This window comes from Dermacentor andersoni, chromosome 2 (genome assembly GCF_023375885.2).
Source record: "Dermacentor andersoni chromosome 2, qqDerAnde1_hic_scaffold, whole genome shotgun sequence".
NCBI lineage: Eukaryota > Metazoa > Arthropoda > Arachnida > Ixodida > Ixodidae > Dermacentor > Dermacentor andersoni.
The window spans coordinates 143,585,992-143,605,086 of record NC_092815.1 but is presented as its reverse complement, the minus strand read 5'-3'; the positions used below and the strand labels follow the sequence as shown (position 1 = coordinate 143,605,086).

At 45.4% G+C, this 19,095-nt stretch overlaps 1 protein-coding gene across 2 annotated transcripts in view; it reads right to left on the bottom strand.

Moving 5' to 3' along the window:
- The window catches only part of LOC129380242 (uncharacterized), a 63,557-nt gene that overhangs the window by 22,241 nt on the left and 22,221 nt on the right, over positions 1–19,095 (bottom strand). The window contains exon 1 of one of the 2 annotated variants that reach the window (XM_055076192.2): positions 12,309–12,952. The exons of the other annotated variant lie outside the window; for it this stretch is intronic. Coding sequence (XP_054932167.1) covers positions 12,309–12,329 — 21 coding nt within the window. The 5' untranslated portion in view covers positions 12,330–12,952. Of the gene's footprint in view, positions 1–12,308; positions 12,953–19,095 lie in introns of those variants that run through there. 2 annotated transcript variants of the gene reach the window in all.

Sequence of the window (19,095 nt, the reverse complement as noted above, 5' to 3'; positions counted from 1 at the left end):
AAGTAGCTATGGCTTTACGCTATCGAGCTCGAGGGCACGGGTTCATCTCCCAGCTGCGGGGCGCCACATTTTGATGGGGGGAGAAATGCAGGAATGTTCGTGCACTTAGACTTAAGTATATGTTAAAGGACCTCACGTTGCCAAAATTAATGCGGAGCCCTACATTACGGCTTGCCTCATAATCGGATGATGGGTTCGGAACCTAAAACCCCACAATGTAATTTTAGTTTCCCGTATAAACCCACGTATGCATTGAATTATGGAGGTGAGGAATAGTTCATATAACGGGTATAAGCACAATTGTTTATTGAAGGAAATATGATGTGTTTTCAGGAGTAGCTCACACATGTCCACACAGATCATGATATACGAATGAAGATGCGTTTACTAACTTACGACATATTGAAGTCGGGTAAACTGACCCTTATTTTTGTTTTTGTGCATCACTTATGCACCATAAGTTGCTCTCTTGTCACGTTCAGGTCATTGCTAGCTGCACTAACGACAATAGTCTATGTGTCTGTGCTTTAGCTAAGAAGGAAGAAGCGGTACCAATCAGTCAAGTTGGTATGAGGTTGTTTTGATTTCTGCATCACAAGAATTTCTATCCAGAGCGACAAATATAATTCCACATGCTCAAATTAACCATTGCGGAGCTCCAGCACATACGTGTGACGCACGTCGCCAGCCGGTCACACCAAGTTAGCATCTCAGTGTCAGAGTTGAACACAAGACGATAGTCACCGAATTACAGGGCCACACTTCCCGCTATCTGGTCACAGACATGCCCGCTCATGCTGCGTTTAGTTCATGAAGCTGAAGGCAGTTAAAGCTGAAGCAGCTGAAGGCAATTAAAGCACTGGGACAAGAGACGCAAAGAGGACAGAGAGCTTGTATATGCGTCCTTCTTTTGTGCGTCTGGTCGTCCAAGCATTCTACTCGTAGTTTCGAAAGGCCGATGGTAATCTGGGCCCGTATTCACAAAACGTTCATAAGAGGAAGCTTTAGCTCTGGTGCTTCTATCTAAATACATGTAAAAGGATAACTCGCTTTTCTCGCCGACCACTGCACCAAATTTGACGAGGTTTGTTGCATCTAAAAGAAAAGCTTAGATCTAGTGACTGTTTGTTTCGAATTTTTATTTAGATCGCCCATTTTTTTACTAAAAATTGGCAAAAATCGAAAATTTTCAGAAAACGAAACTATTAAGTTTACAACTAACTCAGCAATGAAAAATAATACCACAATTATCTGAATTACACCTGATAATACATCTGGAGCGGACAAACTGCATATGTTACACATGAATCTAAAGAAATCCAGTAAAATGAAACTACAGCTTTAAAAGAACGCTTGTGCACAACGTAACAAATTCACGTAAGATATAAATAGACACATCGAATTTGTCCGTTTTGAATGATCTAATGGATGCCGTATGCAGAACCGCGATATCTATCGTTTATGCAGAGCTATTAGTTTGTACACTTGCGCGTCATTTACTCAAGGGGATCAATGTTACTACACTCTTAGGCAAAGTTACGCCCTTTGGAGTGCCCCTTCTGCCACACAACAATGATCGTCATCTGCCTTGATGCCTTTCCTTTCTTTAACGCTGCGAGCCCGGCACTTTCTAGTAACGAACGGCATGCGCGTTATCAGCATGATAGCATTCCCGATAGGAAAGTAGCGGGCGCGGCGTTTTCAAGAAAGGAAACGCATCAAGGCAGATGACGATTATTGTTGTGTGGCAGAAGGGGCACTCCAAACGGTGTAACTTTGCCTAAGAGTGTATGTGTCCTGTAAATGTCGACCACACTTGTTTCATTCGTTAACACAACCTTAAACAAATGCGCCCTTTGAGGTGCATATTTGCAACAGAACGATAATCATCATCTGTCTTGCTTGCGTTTCCTTTCTTGAAAACGCTGCGCTCGCTGTATACTTTCCTGTCGAGAATGCTCTGTCATGCTGATAACGCGCACGCCGTACCTGACTTGGAAGTACCGGGCTCGCATAATTAAAGAAAGAGAATGTGCGCAAAGTTTATCGTTGTGTGGCCAGATACAACCCAAAGGGTGTAATTTTGTTTTAGAGTGTACACTCTAAGAACAGTTTACATCCTTTGGAGTGCCCCTTCTGCCACACAACGATAATCGTCATCTGCCTTGATGCGTTTCCTTTCTTTAACGCTGCGAGCCCGGTACTTTCCAGTGACGAACAGCACGCGCGTTATCACCATGATAGTATTGCCGACAGGAAATGCTATCATGCTGATAACCCGCATACCGTTCGTTGACAGATGACGTTTATTGTTCTGTGGCAAGATACGACCCAAAGGGTGGAATTTTCTTTGAAAGTGTTGTTGTGTGGCAAGACATGACCCAAAGAGCGTAATATTGCTTAAGAGTGCAGTCGCTTGCAGACGATAAAATTACGGCGTACTTAATATCTGAATTCTCACCAGCTGTATCATCCTTGGGGTGAACTTGTACTTCGTGACAAGTGGCAAAGTGCACTTCTCGATAAATCTCGACGCCAACACAGTAGCTTTGGCACTATTAATGATTCCTGCGCAGGGCGAGAGGAGCCATTAGAGCAGGTAGGCTCTTACACAATGTACAACTCCCTTTAGGGTGTATATTTGCCGCACAACAATAATCATCTGCCTTGCTCCCGTTTGCTTTCTTGAAAACGCTGCGCTCACTGCTTTCCTGCCGAGAATGCTCTGTCATGCTGATAACGCGCATGCCGTTCTTCTCTCGCAACCGCGCCAAAGAGAGGAAATGCGGAAAGACAGATGGCTATTATTGTTGTGTGGCAAGATACGACCCAAAGGGTGCATTTTTAACAGGCAAAAGCAATCCTTAGCAGAGCTTGTTCTCGGCGTGCCCTGAAGGTTGCATTTAACTCAAAGTGAAAGAAGTTTCGCACGCTCCACTTTTGACTATGTCATAACATTCTTTGACGTTGTACTACTCCTGTTTGTCCTCAATAAAAAAAAATGCAAAGCTTCAGCTTTCGCGTCTGAAAAAAATATCACGTTAATAAAAAAAAAGTGTCTCACCAATACAAATTTGCAGATGCATGCCGATGCGAGTAACTCATACATCAAAGACAGTGAAACTGTGTAACAAAGTTTACCGAGCTAACCAGATCAACCTGAGTCACAATGCCCCTCCGTGGAGAGTTTTCACAACTTTAGTAAGTACTAGGGGTCAGGGCGGAATTCACGCTGCGACTTTCGTACGGAATTTCTTAGCCAAAAGTCTGCGGATCCCACGCACTCTGGGAATCGATGTCAGCGAAGCGTTGTAAGTGGTTTGCTTTGATTGACGATGATTAACGGTGATGTTGGCAGCGAATGTGCAATTTCTCCAGCGTTTAGTTCAATACCAGAGTGGTCAGTTGATGTTAAACGTCACCTTGCACGCATCACTGTTGTCAGTCTGCGTAGTCCACAGAACTCACAGCTAGTCGTGTTTGCTTGAGGCATTGTTGCGCGTCATCGTTCATAATCTCTGAATGAGGGTTGATCATTATCATTGCTTCACATGGCACATCGCATCGTGGCAGCAGCGGTCTGCACCAAGTCCCACTTTGTAGCGAAGACGCTCCTGTTCCGCGCTACGGTTCATTCGTGCATGGATGTCGTCATCGCTGAGTGCCCGCTTTGCAGCCGCTTTGTTGGCGCGTGTTTATGGGTTCTTTCTGCATAAGTGGTGTTGGATACGAAACCTTTTCCTGGCATCACTCAAGTTCGTCGACCACATCCAATCGCCGTCGCATTCCAATTGTGATGCGCCGGGGCGCGTCTTCCACGTTACTGGACCCGTCAGACAGGTTGCCGGCCCGAACCTCATGCGCCGCACGTCGAGCTATTGTCTCCCCTCTTGCTTGACTCTTCCCGAAAGTGCAACGGGAGGTTGGCACGGTTCCAGATAACTGATCTTGGTCCTGAGCAAAGTTGTTTTGCTGCTCTGGAAGGTCGTTCGAGAAAAACCCGTCTCCTCCAGCTGAACGCTTCCAGACGAGGAGGCGACTCCAGAGGCAAGTGAGCCCTCGGACAATGGAGCCATTGGAGCGTCCCCATTGCCCGAATGTGACGACACTGGCACGGACGCCTACCATTGGAGGAAAATGCTGACACCTGAGCTGGCTCGACAACTGGTCGAAAATGACGTGACCCCGAGAGACCGATGGAACTAAAAGCTAGAGACAGGTAGAAGAATTTTTTCGTTCTTCTTGCCACGGGCCGCAGCGTCCGACTTGCTGCCGGCCGTCGATGACTTGATGATAGTTCATTACGGTAATTAATGCAAATAAACCTTCAGTTCTCAAAATCCTCCTCAATGTCGGCTAACTCCCGCAGTCAACGGCAAGATCTAATAACTTCTGGCAGCGGTAAGGATGAACCTTCGCCCAAAGAAGTCTTGAGGAACTGGGAGCAGCGATGAAGAAAGAGATTTCGACCCAGGGAGTCCTGAGGAACCGGAAACAGCGGACCGAGGAACCGGATGGCGTAGTGCTGCATCCGTGAGTCAGCGCGTGATTTTTTTTTTCCTTTTGATTCGCCAGACTTCAAATTTTGCGTGTTTATTGTGAAGGTTCTAGGAATCGGGAATTCGCTGCACATTTTCTGTTTGCACGAATTATTCAAGGAAAACAGCTCTAACCACCAGTCGGGGCAGCTGCCATGGATCTTAGAGGTTTGACGGGGTGAGACTTGTTGTTAATGTTCTACGAGTTGGGAGTTGAGGTGGACGAAAAGTTGGAAAAGCCAGCTGTCCAAAAGGCAATTCAAGATATTGGCAATGATGATGAAAGCATTAAGATTGCTTGGGAAGTGATACAAGAAACACGGGCGCGTGCGCGTCAAGAATGTGAGAGTGAGCGTAAGCGAGAGCGGGAAAAGCACGAGAAAGAGATTACAGAGCTACAGGTGGAACTTCAGAAATCTTGCCCAGCGACGGGCAGTGAGGGGGACAACCGTAGCAGATCAAGCGAGGTCGAGCCATGTCAGATGGACCAGTGGATGAAACCGTACAAGGTTGGAGAGGACATTGCCTTATTCTTGGTTCATTTCGAGAGAACCTGTGTAGGGTGTAATTTCGCTCAGCTAGGGCACCTGGTCACAGCGGTTGGTGACTGTTGGCAGTGAACGTAGTCGAAGATTAACGGCGAATGACGCGGAAAACTACGGCAAAGTAAAGGCAGCGCTGTTGATCAGGTACCGATTTTCCTGGGAAGCATATAGGCAGCGATTCAGAGAAGCGAGCAAAAAGATCGACGAGGGCTACTCAGAGTTTGCGTACTGTTTGAAAACAAACCTTGTTGAGTGGCTTAAGGGTGCCGAAGTGTACCAAAGTAGAGACAAAATTATAGAGTGTACTTGTCTCGAACAATTCTACCACAGGATTCCACAGCCAGTGAGGTTTTGGATGCAGGATAGAGATGCCGTAGACACGGTAGATAAGGCGGCTCGGCTAGATGATGAGTAGGTCATGCGACGAAAACTCACTACCGATGACGAGCGTTCAAATGGAAGGGATAATCCGAGAAGGTATATCCACCACAAAAAAGAGACACAGGTAAAAGCTACCGAGATGGCCAAGTAGATTAAAAAACTCAGGAAGGGAACAAGGATAAAGGAGCTAGCAGCCCGCCGGAGGAGGGGACAGAGAATGTTGATAGGCGAGAGTTCGAGAAGTGGCGACAGGTCCGATATTATCAGTGCCAGGGCCTCGGTCACTATACGCCAGAATTTAAGAAAAAAAAGCCTGTAGTGCTTTTCTACGTGGGCGGAAGCGACGAAAGCTTCGAGCTACTCCATCCATACCTCAAGGAGCTACGGATTAGCGGAAAAACCTGTAAGGTATTAAGGGAGAGTGGAGCAAGCATGGACCTTGTTCACCCTTCTTTTATAAACGCCGAGGACTATACAGGGAAGGTAACTTGGATCAAGTCAGTGCTAGAGGAACACAGAGTGTGTCTGCCAATAAGCACGAGTGACAATTTCTGGTCCTTTCGGAGAACTAGAGACAGAGGCAGGCGTTTCGAAGGCACTACCAATGGACTACCCGTATCTCTTTTCAAACCATTCGCAGCGTTTGTTGGGGGAGCGCGGTCAGGAGTTCGTAGAAGGAAGGTTGCAGGCATTAACCCGCTCGCGAGCACGCCATATCACCGCTCAGCTGACCACGGACCCCAGCGCAGCGGTGGCGGAACGCGAGGAAGCGCATTCCCTAGTAGAACCTCGGACAACGGAGGAAAAAGAAAACAGTGTGACAGTAAAGGTGCCAATTAAAATGATCCCCGCAGAAAACTCGCGTAGCGAAGAAAGCTCGCCAGTGGAAGTAACAGAAAGGGAGAGAAGCTCAGTATTTTCACCTGCCTCCAAGGTTTTTGACAGGCTTCTCCACGTGGACAGGGAGTCGCTCAGCGCGGAGACACAAAGGGACCGGACTCTGACACGTTTACAGTACAACGCGAATGAGGGCATAGCTAGATGCAACGTTACCATCCACGAAAAGGGAGGACTGCTGTATAGACACTACCGAGGTCGTAGGGGCCGTATCCTCGATCAGTTAATCGTTCCGGAGAGGTATCGGGGGATCTCCTGACTTTGTGTCACCGAAATGGCTGGTCGGGCCATCTAGGAATCAACCAAACGAAGGAGAGGCTCTCGTTAGAATTTTACTGGCCAGGATGCTTTGAGGATGTGGAAAATTATGTAAGGTACAGTGACGCGTGTCAGCGAGTTGGGAAGCCGGTAGATAAACGCAAGGCACCTTTAAAGTTGGTCCCCTTAATCATGGAGCCATTCCTTCGACTGGTGATCTACACAGTCGGGCCTTTGCTGCCGAGCCGATCAGGGTGCAAGTACCTTTTGTCCATGCTCTTTCCTGCGATAAAGTTGCCTGAAGCGATTCCTTTGAAGGAACTGAGCTCCACCGCGATAGACGATGCTCTGCTGTCCGCATTTCCGCGAATCGGTTTTCCTGCAGAGATTCAGGCTGACCAGGGGACGGTATTTACAAGTGCTATAACCACGCCGTTCCTAGAATGGTGTGGTGGGCGGCTGATACAAAGCTCCGTGTACCATCCACAATCAAACAGGGTTGAAAAGATGCACTCGGTGCTTAAGAGGGTGGTACGTGCATTGTGCCATGAACACAACGCAGACTAGGAGGACTATTTGCCCGCAACCCCGTTTGCGTTGAGAAGGGTCCCACATAAGGCAACGGGGTTCACTCCTTCCGAGCTGGTGTACGGTCGGACGACCCGTCCCCCCTCAGAAGGCTAAGAGAAATGAGGGAAGGAACAGGTGAAAGCCAGACGGTGGTCAGTTGCGTTTTAAAATTGCTGGATCGCTCAAATGTCTCGCGACAACTGGTTGAAAAAACCTGAAAGAGGCTCAGGAAACTGCGAAGGCGCACTATGACAGAAATGCGCGTAGGCGAACATTTAAGGTAAGCGACACGGTCATGATCCTAAGGCCTTCACGAAAAAACAAACTTGAGGTTAGTGAGATGGACCTGTAAAGGTTACCCAGAAGATATCGCAGACTAACTACACTCTAGAAGTTCCCGGGAAAAGGAATAAAGCAATCATTTACCACTCCAATTCAATGAAACCTTATTGTGGAAGGGAAGAGGTTGTGAACATGATGGTAAACGCGTCTGAAGAAGTAGCGGTCCAACTTCCAGGTTTAGCGACAGTGACAGATGCGGACCGCTTCATAGAGGAAAACCTGAATCTGTAAACCGACTGACTCTCGAGGCCGATCAAGTAAGCGACCTCCGGAAACGATTTGAAGAATTTCGCCAATATTTCAATAGTTGGCCCGGGAGAACGACGCTCATTACTCATGAGATTGATTTGACATCAGATGAGCCCGTCCCATCCAAACCGCACCTGGTCTCGCCTCGTCAGCAACAAATAATGGACGTAGAGATCAAACGAATGCTTGAGTTGGGAATCATTGAGCCAGCAAACAGTGATTACACTTCCTTCATGATACTCGTAGAGGCGAGTGGGAAAGAGCCGCGTCCATGTGTATAATTTATTTATTTATTTATTTATTTATTTATTTATTTATTTATTCATTCATTTTACATACTTTCAAGGCCAGGCAGGCAAAACAGAAAGGAGTGGTAAAATATACAACAATTGCAGTACATAGCAATAATAGAAAATAAATCTATAAGCACTTCAGGAGTTGGTTAGTTAATCTCGACTAATTATGCAATTAAATAGAATACAAAAAAGTGTGTGGCTTACTCCATACAATAGTCAGCAACATGCATTTGGTCGCGTCGTCTTATAGCGCAGCGGCATATTTTTAAAGTCTGGCTAAAGTTAGCTACGACACCCTGCACATACCGACCTGATAGGTGGTGCACGCACAAAAATTGTTGCCCTCAGAGAAGAAGAGTATTCGTGCGCTACGAGAGTGGTTGGGCGACAATCACTCTCTCCGTTGCTGAGGTGTATTTTATTTCACACCGTCACGCTTGTTCGGGCAGTCCACATGATTTTTGTATCAATGGCAGTACGTGATTTTATTCCTCATTTCTTGTTTTTATATGCCATCATATTGACGTCCCGCTTCATATCATAGACAGTATTTCCGTCCTTCTTACGCATACGTTCACTCGCGACGTATACGCCACAGCATAAGCAATACGGTGGGCGCAGACACTGCGTCGCTTCGACTCAGTGCTGAATTGAAACTATGAGCAATAATATAATAGAAGGCTGAGGCTAGCAGCACAGAAGGTGGCAGCGAAGTGCCCGACATCAACAAGTTTTGATAATTAGAAACCTTCAGACTTTCTTTCCTTGTTTCATTTCACGCGGAGAATTCTATCCTCTGAAGCGTCTTGAAAAATAAACATCCGCAGATCTATAAGAGACGGAAAGCTCCAACTAGAAAAAAAACGATAGAGGTGCTTAAAAGACATCAATGTCAACCTTCACGGCTGTCAGGGACAGACACCACAGTTCTCTTTGCTATACCACTCAACACGGTGTCATGACGAGTATAAAAGGTCAGCTTATTGCGCGCATAGAGAATCACAGCATATGAGGCATTAGGCAGAAGTTCGCAGCAAAGCATTATTACTACTGCCTGCCACCTCAGCGAACACCCGATTATGCACCACAGAATTATACGCTAAAACTGCTCCATGAACATTGAGAAGACAAATGAAAGCGCGCTTGCTAAACTCAAGCTTACTATTGGCGCAAGTAGTGAAGTTCGCACCTGTACTACCATTACATAAAGGTTTTTTTTTCTACAATAGCGATCGCTCTTGCAGTGCCGGGCATCGCAAGCTTACCGATCTTACGAACCGTTTTAGCTTTGTGCATACGGTGTTTTTTCGTCAGATCTTTCTTACGCCAAAATTTCTTCGTATAGTTGGCCGAGTGAATTCCGCCCCGGGTTTACCGCTACCCGAAATGTATCTAAGAATGTGCAAGCACTTAACTATATTCGATGGGAGCGTATTCGAACGCTTCGCTGTCCAAGCACGAAGCGCAGGAAGCGCAGGAAGAAGCGCAGGAAGAACACTACGAAGAACAACTAAAGAAGCCTCCGGAAAGTGTAAAATAAGGATTACTTTAGTAGAATAGAACTTAAAAAACAGCAGTTGGCAACAAAGGCACACGGACTGCGCGGGGTTGTGTTACTCCGCCAGCCAATCACAAAAGCAAACAAAATCGTCGTCGTGCGGCCTGTTCAACCTGGCGTCGTACTTGACACCTCCGGAGCGTCTGCTGTTCTTGAAGAGTCTTTTCAAGGGCGGAAGCAATGAGGCGTGCAACAGACATGGACAAAATGTGTGGAGTCTGCGCATTTCGCATGGAACTTTACTGCCAACTGAAGTGAAACTTCACAACAAAAATAGTTGTAGCGAAGCAAGCATGTCATTTCAGTTCAATAAAGAATTAGGCAATCGCCATTTCACTATAATAGGCGAGGGAAAATTACGCGCTAATCATTTTGTTCTTGTAGTTACCGCCTTATTTAGGTTACAGAAAATGTTTGAAGTACGAATTCTTTTCCGCCTTGTGGAGGAACAGTGGCTGGTGGTTATAAGGGCATGGGCGGGGCTTCATTGCAGACTTAAGTTGTATCCGACTATAGTAGCCTTTTTTTTTTAATTAGCTCTGGAAGAATTATACAGAAATATATATTTGCGGAACAGTCACAGTTGTTTTAGGTCCCTCGTTTACTGCTCTAACAAGTCAAGTGCGACAACCGACTCGTATTGTTATTCGGGAAGTTACGTAACGCTGCGTGGCCGCCAGTCGCGTACAACCACGTATGATGCATGAAGTTGCGATTGTACACGTAATGCGCCCACTGCGGAAGGTTAGGAAAAGATCTACATAAGCACAGCAGAGAAATGCTTATACGTTAGGCGGCTCGAATGATAACTGTAGCAGCGTCATTCAGAACACACGGAATTGTCCTCCACTTCTGGCGGCGTTTTCGCTACTTCTTTTTTAAATAAACAGATGTTGATCCAGGAATATTTTCCTAAAAGACGGTTAAATTTGTTAATTTTCGCTTTTGCTTCCTGCTTGGCTGTTGCCTTGGCACTCTCCCTTAGTAGATCGCTTAGTTTCTCAAATCCTTGCGACTCTTGTTTCCAGTTGGCAATTTTGCACGAAAAGAGCTGTACAATTAGGGAAAAACCAGACGAGTTAACGGGTGACAGTCCTATTGCCTATGAGTGCAAGGGCTATTGCAGTGTTTGATGATGGACTCTGTCTTGCATTATCTTATTTTCTACCTTATCTAACCCATATTACGGGTATTAGCTTCCGAGGATCTGTCAGCGTCGCGACGAGCCGTCACTCGAGGAAATAATGAAACAAAAAGAAAAGTTAAACGCAATTGGCATTTTCTCTGGCTCCAAGTCGTTCCATGTGCATACAGACCACCTGACCACGAACCGAATCCCGTTCCTGGTGCCTGGATCAGTCTAAATGAAGAAGGTTGAACTAACGAAGCAACACCGATGTGCGTGACCGTTGAATAAACGGCGACAACTGAATGCATCTCGAGTTAATCGCGCGGGCACCGAATTGATGAGGAAACTGACCTTCACATCCCAGGAGACGCCGATAACTACCGCCATCCAAAAGGACTGAAAACGGCAGCAAAATGTTGACCCCGAATAGTTGTGAAGTCTCAACATTGATTTGGCGGCGCTTTAGGAATGTGTGTGAGAAGTGGTGGCGTGGGCGGGGAGGGGGGGGGGGGGGGCAGGTATGTGTCCTAATTTCGGAGGAGGGGGCCGGGCCCCCCCGGGCCCCCCCTTGGGTACCTGCCTGGTACGCTATATCCGACGCCATCTTCCTGCACTCTACGCCGCATCTATAGCGACACCGGTGTCGGGAGCGCGTTCTCATGAAGGGTCACGTGGCGCTGCTTCGGGGATCCGACGCAGCGTTTTCTGCTGTTCTTGCGTTGCCATTTGATACCGACCAACACGATACTCGGAAAACGTTATGGAACTCCTCTTAACAACATCGCCGTAAGATACGAAAAACGGAGTTTCGGAATGAAAGCCCTGGCCCTAATTCCCGGAAGAACTTCTGATATTAGAGTGGCCTGCAAGAGAAAACATCAGGCAATGCGGATGCTGGATATGTTAATAACGAAGGTGGCTGGGCGATGACAAGGAGCACGTTCGAACGAAACACTTTATAAATTCATCCCGTGGTCCGTGGTTTGTCTCTTACTACGACACACTACAATTTTATTTCAGATTTATTACCATCTAGCCGAGCAGCTTGGTAAAACTAGCGTCGAGGCGTGATTTGACAACGAAGACATCTAAATATTTACTTCTGACGCGCGCCTAGAACATTTTAATTATGTTTCCAAGGTCATCAAGGAGGACATCGTTCATATTTTTCCAAAAAAGAAAGAAACCTTCCGTGAAACATGCCAATATATAGCTATGTGAAACTTCATGTTAAGGTGAATTAGTATTTGCGGTACTGTGTTTCGTTGCTTCTGCACAGTGAGAAGTGCAAGTTATTCTTCATTTTATTTTTACTGTTAGTTTTGCCACTGTTGCTGCACTCTGCCACTTTCCTCTCAGTTACACGGTGGACCTGAAGGCGATAAAATTAACTATTACTGTGACTAATTCCCTAAATCGAATGCGCCTGATAAATCATCTACCACTCTTTCCTAAATAGTATTAGAGCCGCCAGCAATGTTTTTAATGTTCCGCGTTCTTAAAAGATTTTACACTGCGTGTATAGCTCCTATAGTTACGACCCACCCGTTCTCTCCTCGCAGACATCGAAGCGTCCTTGTCCCTTGCGTGAACAGACACCGGTGCCCAAGACAGCAAAGGCTAAGCCGACTGCTGCACAAAAGGCTGCATGGTGTTTCATTTTCCTTGATCACTGTTACTCTGGCAGCTGAGAGACGGCTACACCTCGCGAAGCGTTTTTGGTTATATAGCTAGCCGTCTCTAATTAGGAGACCGGTAGTAATGATCTATGCCAGCGAAGGGAGATTTTTTTTTTTTTTTTTTTGTAACGCCGACATGTGCTATGCTACGTCCAGCTGCTGCTTTCATCACTCACATCAGACATGCAAAATCAGGGGCCCATTAAAATTGCAGTCTTCGCTTTTGATTCCCCCCCCGTCATTTATCCAGAAGCGCAAGCTATCGCAGCTGCAGACTGCATACACCTAAAGCTCAGCACCAGTGTCATCAGGTGCCAGTAACGTTAAAAAAAAAGATATTCGTGCGACTGCGCCATTAGGCGATGCCCTACTTCCTGGTTTTTCGAGCGCCTCCACTAAAACTACACTAGCGTGACATTTGCAGCAATCCCATTTATTGGGGACAAGCGGTGCTAAAATGGCGATTTTCGAAAGAAAAATGCATTTTCTAAATTTATCAGGAGTGGACGAATAGGGATTTTTGATATCGAATTAAGTACGAATTGAACAGGGCCAGAAGCGAATCGAATCGAATATTGAACTCATTTCCAACAGTTTTCTAATTATGAATAGTCATTACCACAATAAATATAAAACGATGTTCACATACCAGTAGTCTGAAAGTTAGCAAGTTTCTGTCATTATAGTATAAAGCGTTGTTACTAAATGCACAAATGTAAAATTAGGAGCAAACAAGCATTTTTTTCGTATGCAAGGTGCTTTGAATAAATTGCAGATGATCGGTGTACAGCCTGCGAGGTCACATTCATCATCATTATCATTATCATCATCAGCCTGGTTACGCCCACTGCAGGGCAAAAGCCTCTCCCATACTTCTCCAACTACCCCGGTCATGTGCTAATTGTGGCCATGTTGTCCCTGCAAACTTCTTAATCTCATCCGTCCACCCAACTTTCTGCCGACCCCTGCTACGCTTCCAGTCCGTAACCCTTAATGACCACCGGTTATCTTGCCTCCTCATTACATGCCCTGCCCATGCCCATTTCTTGTTCTGGATTTCGAATAAGATATCATTAACTCGCGTTAGTTCCCTCACCCAATCTGCTCTCTTCTTATCTCTTAACGTTACGCCCATCATTCTTCTTTCCATAGCTCGTTGCGTCGTCCTCAATTTAAGTCGAACCCTTTTCGTAAGCCTCCAGGTTTCTGCCCCGTACTCTGCCCCGGTTTCTGCTCCAGGTTTCTGCCCCAGGTTTCTGCCTGCGAGGTATGGCTACCTAAGTGACGTAGCCTGCTACACTACGCAAGTTTTCATGTTTTATATCCATACTTTGCCGCGGGGGTAAAAAAACCTGCCGTGCTTTTACTCCTATTTTATGTTTGTTTGGGCACAGTTAACGTGTTTAAATATTTGAAAAGTCGAAAACCACATCCCATAGGACACTATTCGATTCGCTATTTGCAAGTTTACAATATTGCGCACTCCTAAATTTTATTGATTTCTGATTCATAGATGTATTAAGAAGCCCAAGATCAATCTTCGTTGCATTCTGTGCCGTAGAAGAAACGAAAACTAATTCTGTTCACGTGACGGCGGCGCGTGCTCGCTGCCGAGGACGTTGTGTACAAGACACGACCGCAGAGCAGGCAAGAAACCGAACACGGGGTGGGTGCCCGCGTGAGAAACTTCATTTCTCGCGCGTTTTATTCATGGGAGACCTTCCACCAAGGTTACAGCATACCGCAAAGTAAAAACTTAAAAAAACATCGCAGGACGCCTTAGTACTTCTTACGAGCTGTGAGTGCGAAATCATTAATGTCCATCTGAACGTCGCTTAGCGGTCCTTCTATAGTTTTACGCTGCGAGTGGAGTGTTCGAGTTTTGCTGAAGCGTGTCTTACCGAGTTTTGCGATTAAATTGATGCGGGCTGTTTATTTTTGCGCTTGATATCTTGCTCAGGAAATCAAGATCTCACGAAAGGAAGAACTTGCGTCCATGAGATCGCACATGCGCTCTCTTTCGTCTTCAGCAGGCGCTTATGGTTCGTTTGAATTTTGAATGCGTATTCATGCAGCCTACGTGTTTCGGAGGGGGCGTTTTTGTTTTGTGTCTTGGTTATATATACTTGAAATTTGAAATAAAATTCAGTTGGAAGTGAGCGCTTGTCTTCATCGTTTTTTCAGTTCTTTTTTCTATGTACGCGCAGTAAGTGAAGTTTGCTAAGGAATACTAACTAGCCCGTACCCTAACCCTGCTGAAGCATTAGCTATCGTCCAATGTGTCCAGCCAAGCTGGCAATGTAGGGTAGTGTATGGTAATGCGAGTTGTCAGGAGCACCACATTTGTACGCCGGCAGGTTTTAGTACGCCCGTGTTTTCGGCTTCGCCATGTCGCACCATGTGCTAATGACAAACGTTTACTTCTCACATCGAATTGCGTGTTACTGGGCTGCTGCTGGTACGGTAATGCTCAGCGCTGGTCACCCATTACCAACCAAACTATAGCTCTTGCGACAGGGCATCGGTGGATTTTGTGAGCACATGAAAAATTCGCGACAACAAACTGGTAGAAAGTAATCGGGAGTAAGGCTTGTAGCTTTATCGGCCTTATAGACTTGTAAACATTCGCTCACTAGCAAAATTACCAGCCATGATGTCACGCGCGCCCCAGTAATCTTTAACAGATCTCATGCGATGACTGCGCACACTCGCTCTCAAAATGCTGAGTGAGAAAGCGGGGCAGCAGCAGCGAGCGAATTCATATTCGTGCGGCCTTTCGCTTCAAAGCCAACTAAGTGGCGAGAACACCGTGCACCGGATGCTATCAGCACTCGGGGCACCATGTCCCCATCGTAGATAGCTCTCAAGATAGGGCCCGCGCGACCGCGGCCATATGCAGCCGCCGCGCTTCTTCCCCGCTTTCCTCCTTTGCGCGCCTGTGATTAAGGGACGCCTCCTTCGATGTATGGCGTTGATTGACAAAGAGTGTAACGGGCATGCGCCCGAGTAATACCCCTGTCACACGGAAAGATTATATGTCATTGGAATTGAATGGCATTCGATGTTTCGAATGCCATTCGGTCTTTTGCGGTGCTACACAGTAAAATATAATTGCATTTGCAAATGATAGAAATGACGATCTGGAACAAAATTTCTACAAAATTCCAATAAGCTTCATGCCTATTACACGCGTCTAAGAACTTTTGGAAGTACTTTTAAAACGGCCGAAAACATTTTGACGTCAGTTATTCACAACTAAAAGCACTTCGATCAGCACATCCAATATGGCCCACCGTCGCAAGAGACTCCTGATGCAAAGAGTAATAGCGCTTGAGCACAGCCCGTGGTGAAAATATCATCGTGGCAAAAATAATTATTCCTTTTTATAAGTCTAAAGAAATATCTTCCAACTTTGCTGATGCACGCATTACTTTTTCGCGTTGTGTGTCGCTGTTGTCTATCCGGGGTGAAGAGTATACATTCGGTTCGAAATCGAATGCGAATGAGTTCCCCTAACTCATTCGATGGCAAATGTCATTCCATTCGAATGACATTAAATTTTCTCGCGTAAATCCAGATTAGTGGGATTATATGCGAATGCCATTCGATTCGAATGGCATTAAATCTTTCCGTGTGACAGGGGTATAAGCCGCGGTGATTTTGACGCAACCGCTTTTTCACGCCGCGCTTTGCAATAGAAATTTTGTTCCAGGTAACATGTCGTCATAAAGCAGAGTGCACAGGCCTGCTATCTAGGAGGCGTTGGATTGAGCCACCGTCGTCGACTCCCCTTCGCACGCTTTCCGTCTCGCATACAGCATACGGCACGCGGCAACGATATTATAGTTTCAGCAGTGCCGTACGGCAAGCGCGGAAATGCCGTATCGGCCGAGGACTGCGCATGCACGAACTTTACCGTACGTAAACACTTTCAGTATGCGATGCCAGACGGTAAGTAGTGTAACGTGCGAACCGAGTTTTACGAGCCAACACACAGTTGACATTGCGAGATGGCGCCCACCTAGGAATGCACACTGTGTTTGCCCGCATGTCGCGTGCGTTTTACCCGGACGGACGACTTGATTTTATTTCAAGTCATCAACAAGGTTCAACCTGTGCGCTAACTGATATCGAAGATAAAAGTAGACATTCAAACCTTATAATTTTTGGGTTTCCTGAGGAGCAGGTGAAACAGAGGGTGAGCGCAAGCGTAAGCTAATAACTGAAATACTTGCGGGAAGGCTTGGGGTGAAGTGCTGATCTGTTTTCCGCATTCACAGACTTGGAAACAAGGCTTCTAAGAGACCAGTCATCGAATTATTTCAAAACTTTATAGAGAGGGTATCTGTTTTCAAAAATGTTGACAAACTTAAAGGAACAAATATTTTTGTAGAGAATGACTATTCACGTGAAACTTTGATGAAAATGAGCCTGTTTTGGGAGAGTGCTAAATCGGACAAACAGCAAGGCAAGAAAGTCACTGATTCACAATGAATTACAGATCAATTGGGATTTGTTTTTCCGGGACGAAACAAAGAATGGGTGTAAGAGTGTTTCGAATGGTCGTGCAATGCCGCGGTCAGCGTAAAATTCCTTCCTTAATAATATCAGGATTATAAATGTGAACGCACGTGGCATCATGAGTAAAACAGGACAGCTGGAGGCCGTCCTCTCTTTCAATCCACACGTTACTGTAATCACGGAGACTTCGCTGCACAAGGATATTTGCGATGAGGTCACGATTGTGCCTTCTCACAAAATATATCGCCATGACAGACCATCTAGAGGTGCCGGAGTTGCTGTAGTTGTTAAATCTAGTATTGAGCGTATTTTATTATTCATATTCGCTCATGTTGAATGCTTATGCCTTAAGTTGAATCTCTCTGATACTGTTTTTGTCTTTTGTGCTGTGCACAGGCCCCTGATTCTCCTGATGCTGTATTAATTCCGTTACGAAATCATTTACTTCAACTTAAGAAACACAAAATTATATTGGTTGACTTTAACCTTCCATCAATAAACTGGAACCACTTAGCTTACAATTATGAATTTGCACGTAAGGCTGATGTGATGTTTGATATTATCCTTGATAACAACCTTGCATGGATTGTCGACGAGCCCAGGCGCATTGCCAATAACTCAAGTTCCATTCTTGACCTGGTGTTCGTAGATCGGTCCATTGCTGACTACAATGTTTCTGTGCAACCCGGTTTTTCTGATCACTTATTGGTTCTTGTTTCATTTCTGCTTCTTACTGGACTTGTAAAGCATTTCACTGCGTTTAAATCTGTAAAAAATTACCTGTGTGCTGATGACGATGTTATCTTTAATCATCTCGAAACAGGGTTCAGTGCATTTCCAGAGGACAATCATTCACTGCGTTGCGTGAAGTTTAAAAAAGAATCTGCTTATATTGTATCGATCATTTGTTACCCATTAAAGTAAAAAAAACGGACAAATATATCCCTTGGACAAATAGACACATTCACTTGAAACACAGGGCCATAAGTTTGAGAGACCAGCGCTCTTCTTCACATGCATTGCATAAAGTTCGAACGGCACCCTCTGAGGGTGTTCAAGAAGCAAAAAACTTTTTCTTCAACAGTACTTTGCCAAATTTTAGTAAAGATGATCCAGGGAAGTATTGGAATTATATTAAGTAGCACAAGCAGCCAACACATAATATTTCATATATCAATGAAATACTGGATGATCCGCAGGTTGTTGCTGATCATTTAATGTTCAATTTCATAGTGTGTTATCTGTCGCATCTATGAATAACTCCGCCGGTCACTCGTCAAATACTTTTGATGTTAGTCTTCTGTCTTATGAAGGCGTGTTGAACATATTGTTGAAACTAAAGGCAAAGTCGCCATCACACCAAATAGTATGCCCAACTCCTTCCTTCACCGCTATGCTGAACCATTAGCGAAGTTTCTCGTGATTATATTTCAATCTTCTTTAAAACCCTCTCACATCCCTCTTGATTGGAAATTTGCACGTGTAGTTCCCATACTAAAGAAAGAAGATCCGTTGTCACTTTTGATTGACGTTGTCAACTTGCTTATTAAAGGACTCGCTGAAGAAGAACACGAAGGTTATGCAGAAACAGAAAAAATAGTTAAGGACTTCTTTAGCGAGTACCTTAAGTTACAGTGTGGTGGCATCGAACGTGCACATCGCCTTGTCCGGCCACGTTCTGACCAAGCTCGACCAATTATAGTTAAATTTCTTAACTTCAAATCAAAACTCGAAGCATTTCAAAATGCACATAAACTAAAACATCTCACGGAACCAAAAGTTTGGCTAGACGAAGACTTCTCCCCGAAGGTCCTACATGCACGGAAAAAGCTGCGCGACTTCGCCAAGGCCGATGTCAGAGAAAACGAGCGTTATTTTGTAAGATTTGATAAGCTTCACATGAAAAATTTGGTTTACCGGTATGATTCGCCAACAGATAGCGTGAAAAAACTTTTTTCTAGGCACTCGCCCCCCAAGAATTGACAATCTACCCCAAAGAAAGCCAACCATAACAAAACAAAACCAATCTCCTTGGTCTTGGCAAACTTCCGCAGCATACATAACAAACTAGACGCACTCAAAGCTATAGCACATACCTGCTCAGCTGATATCATCGTGGGTACGGAAACGTG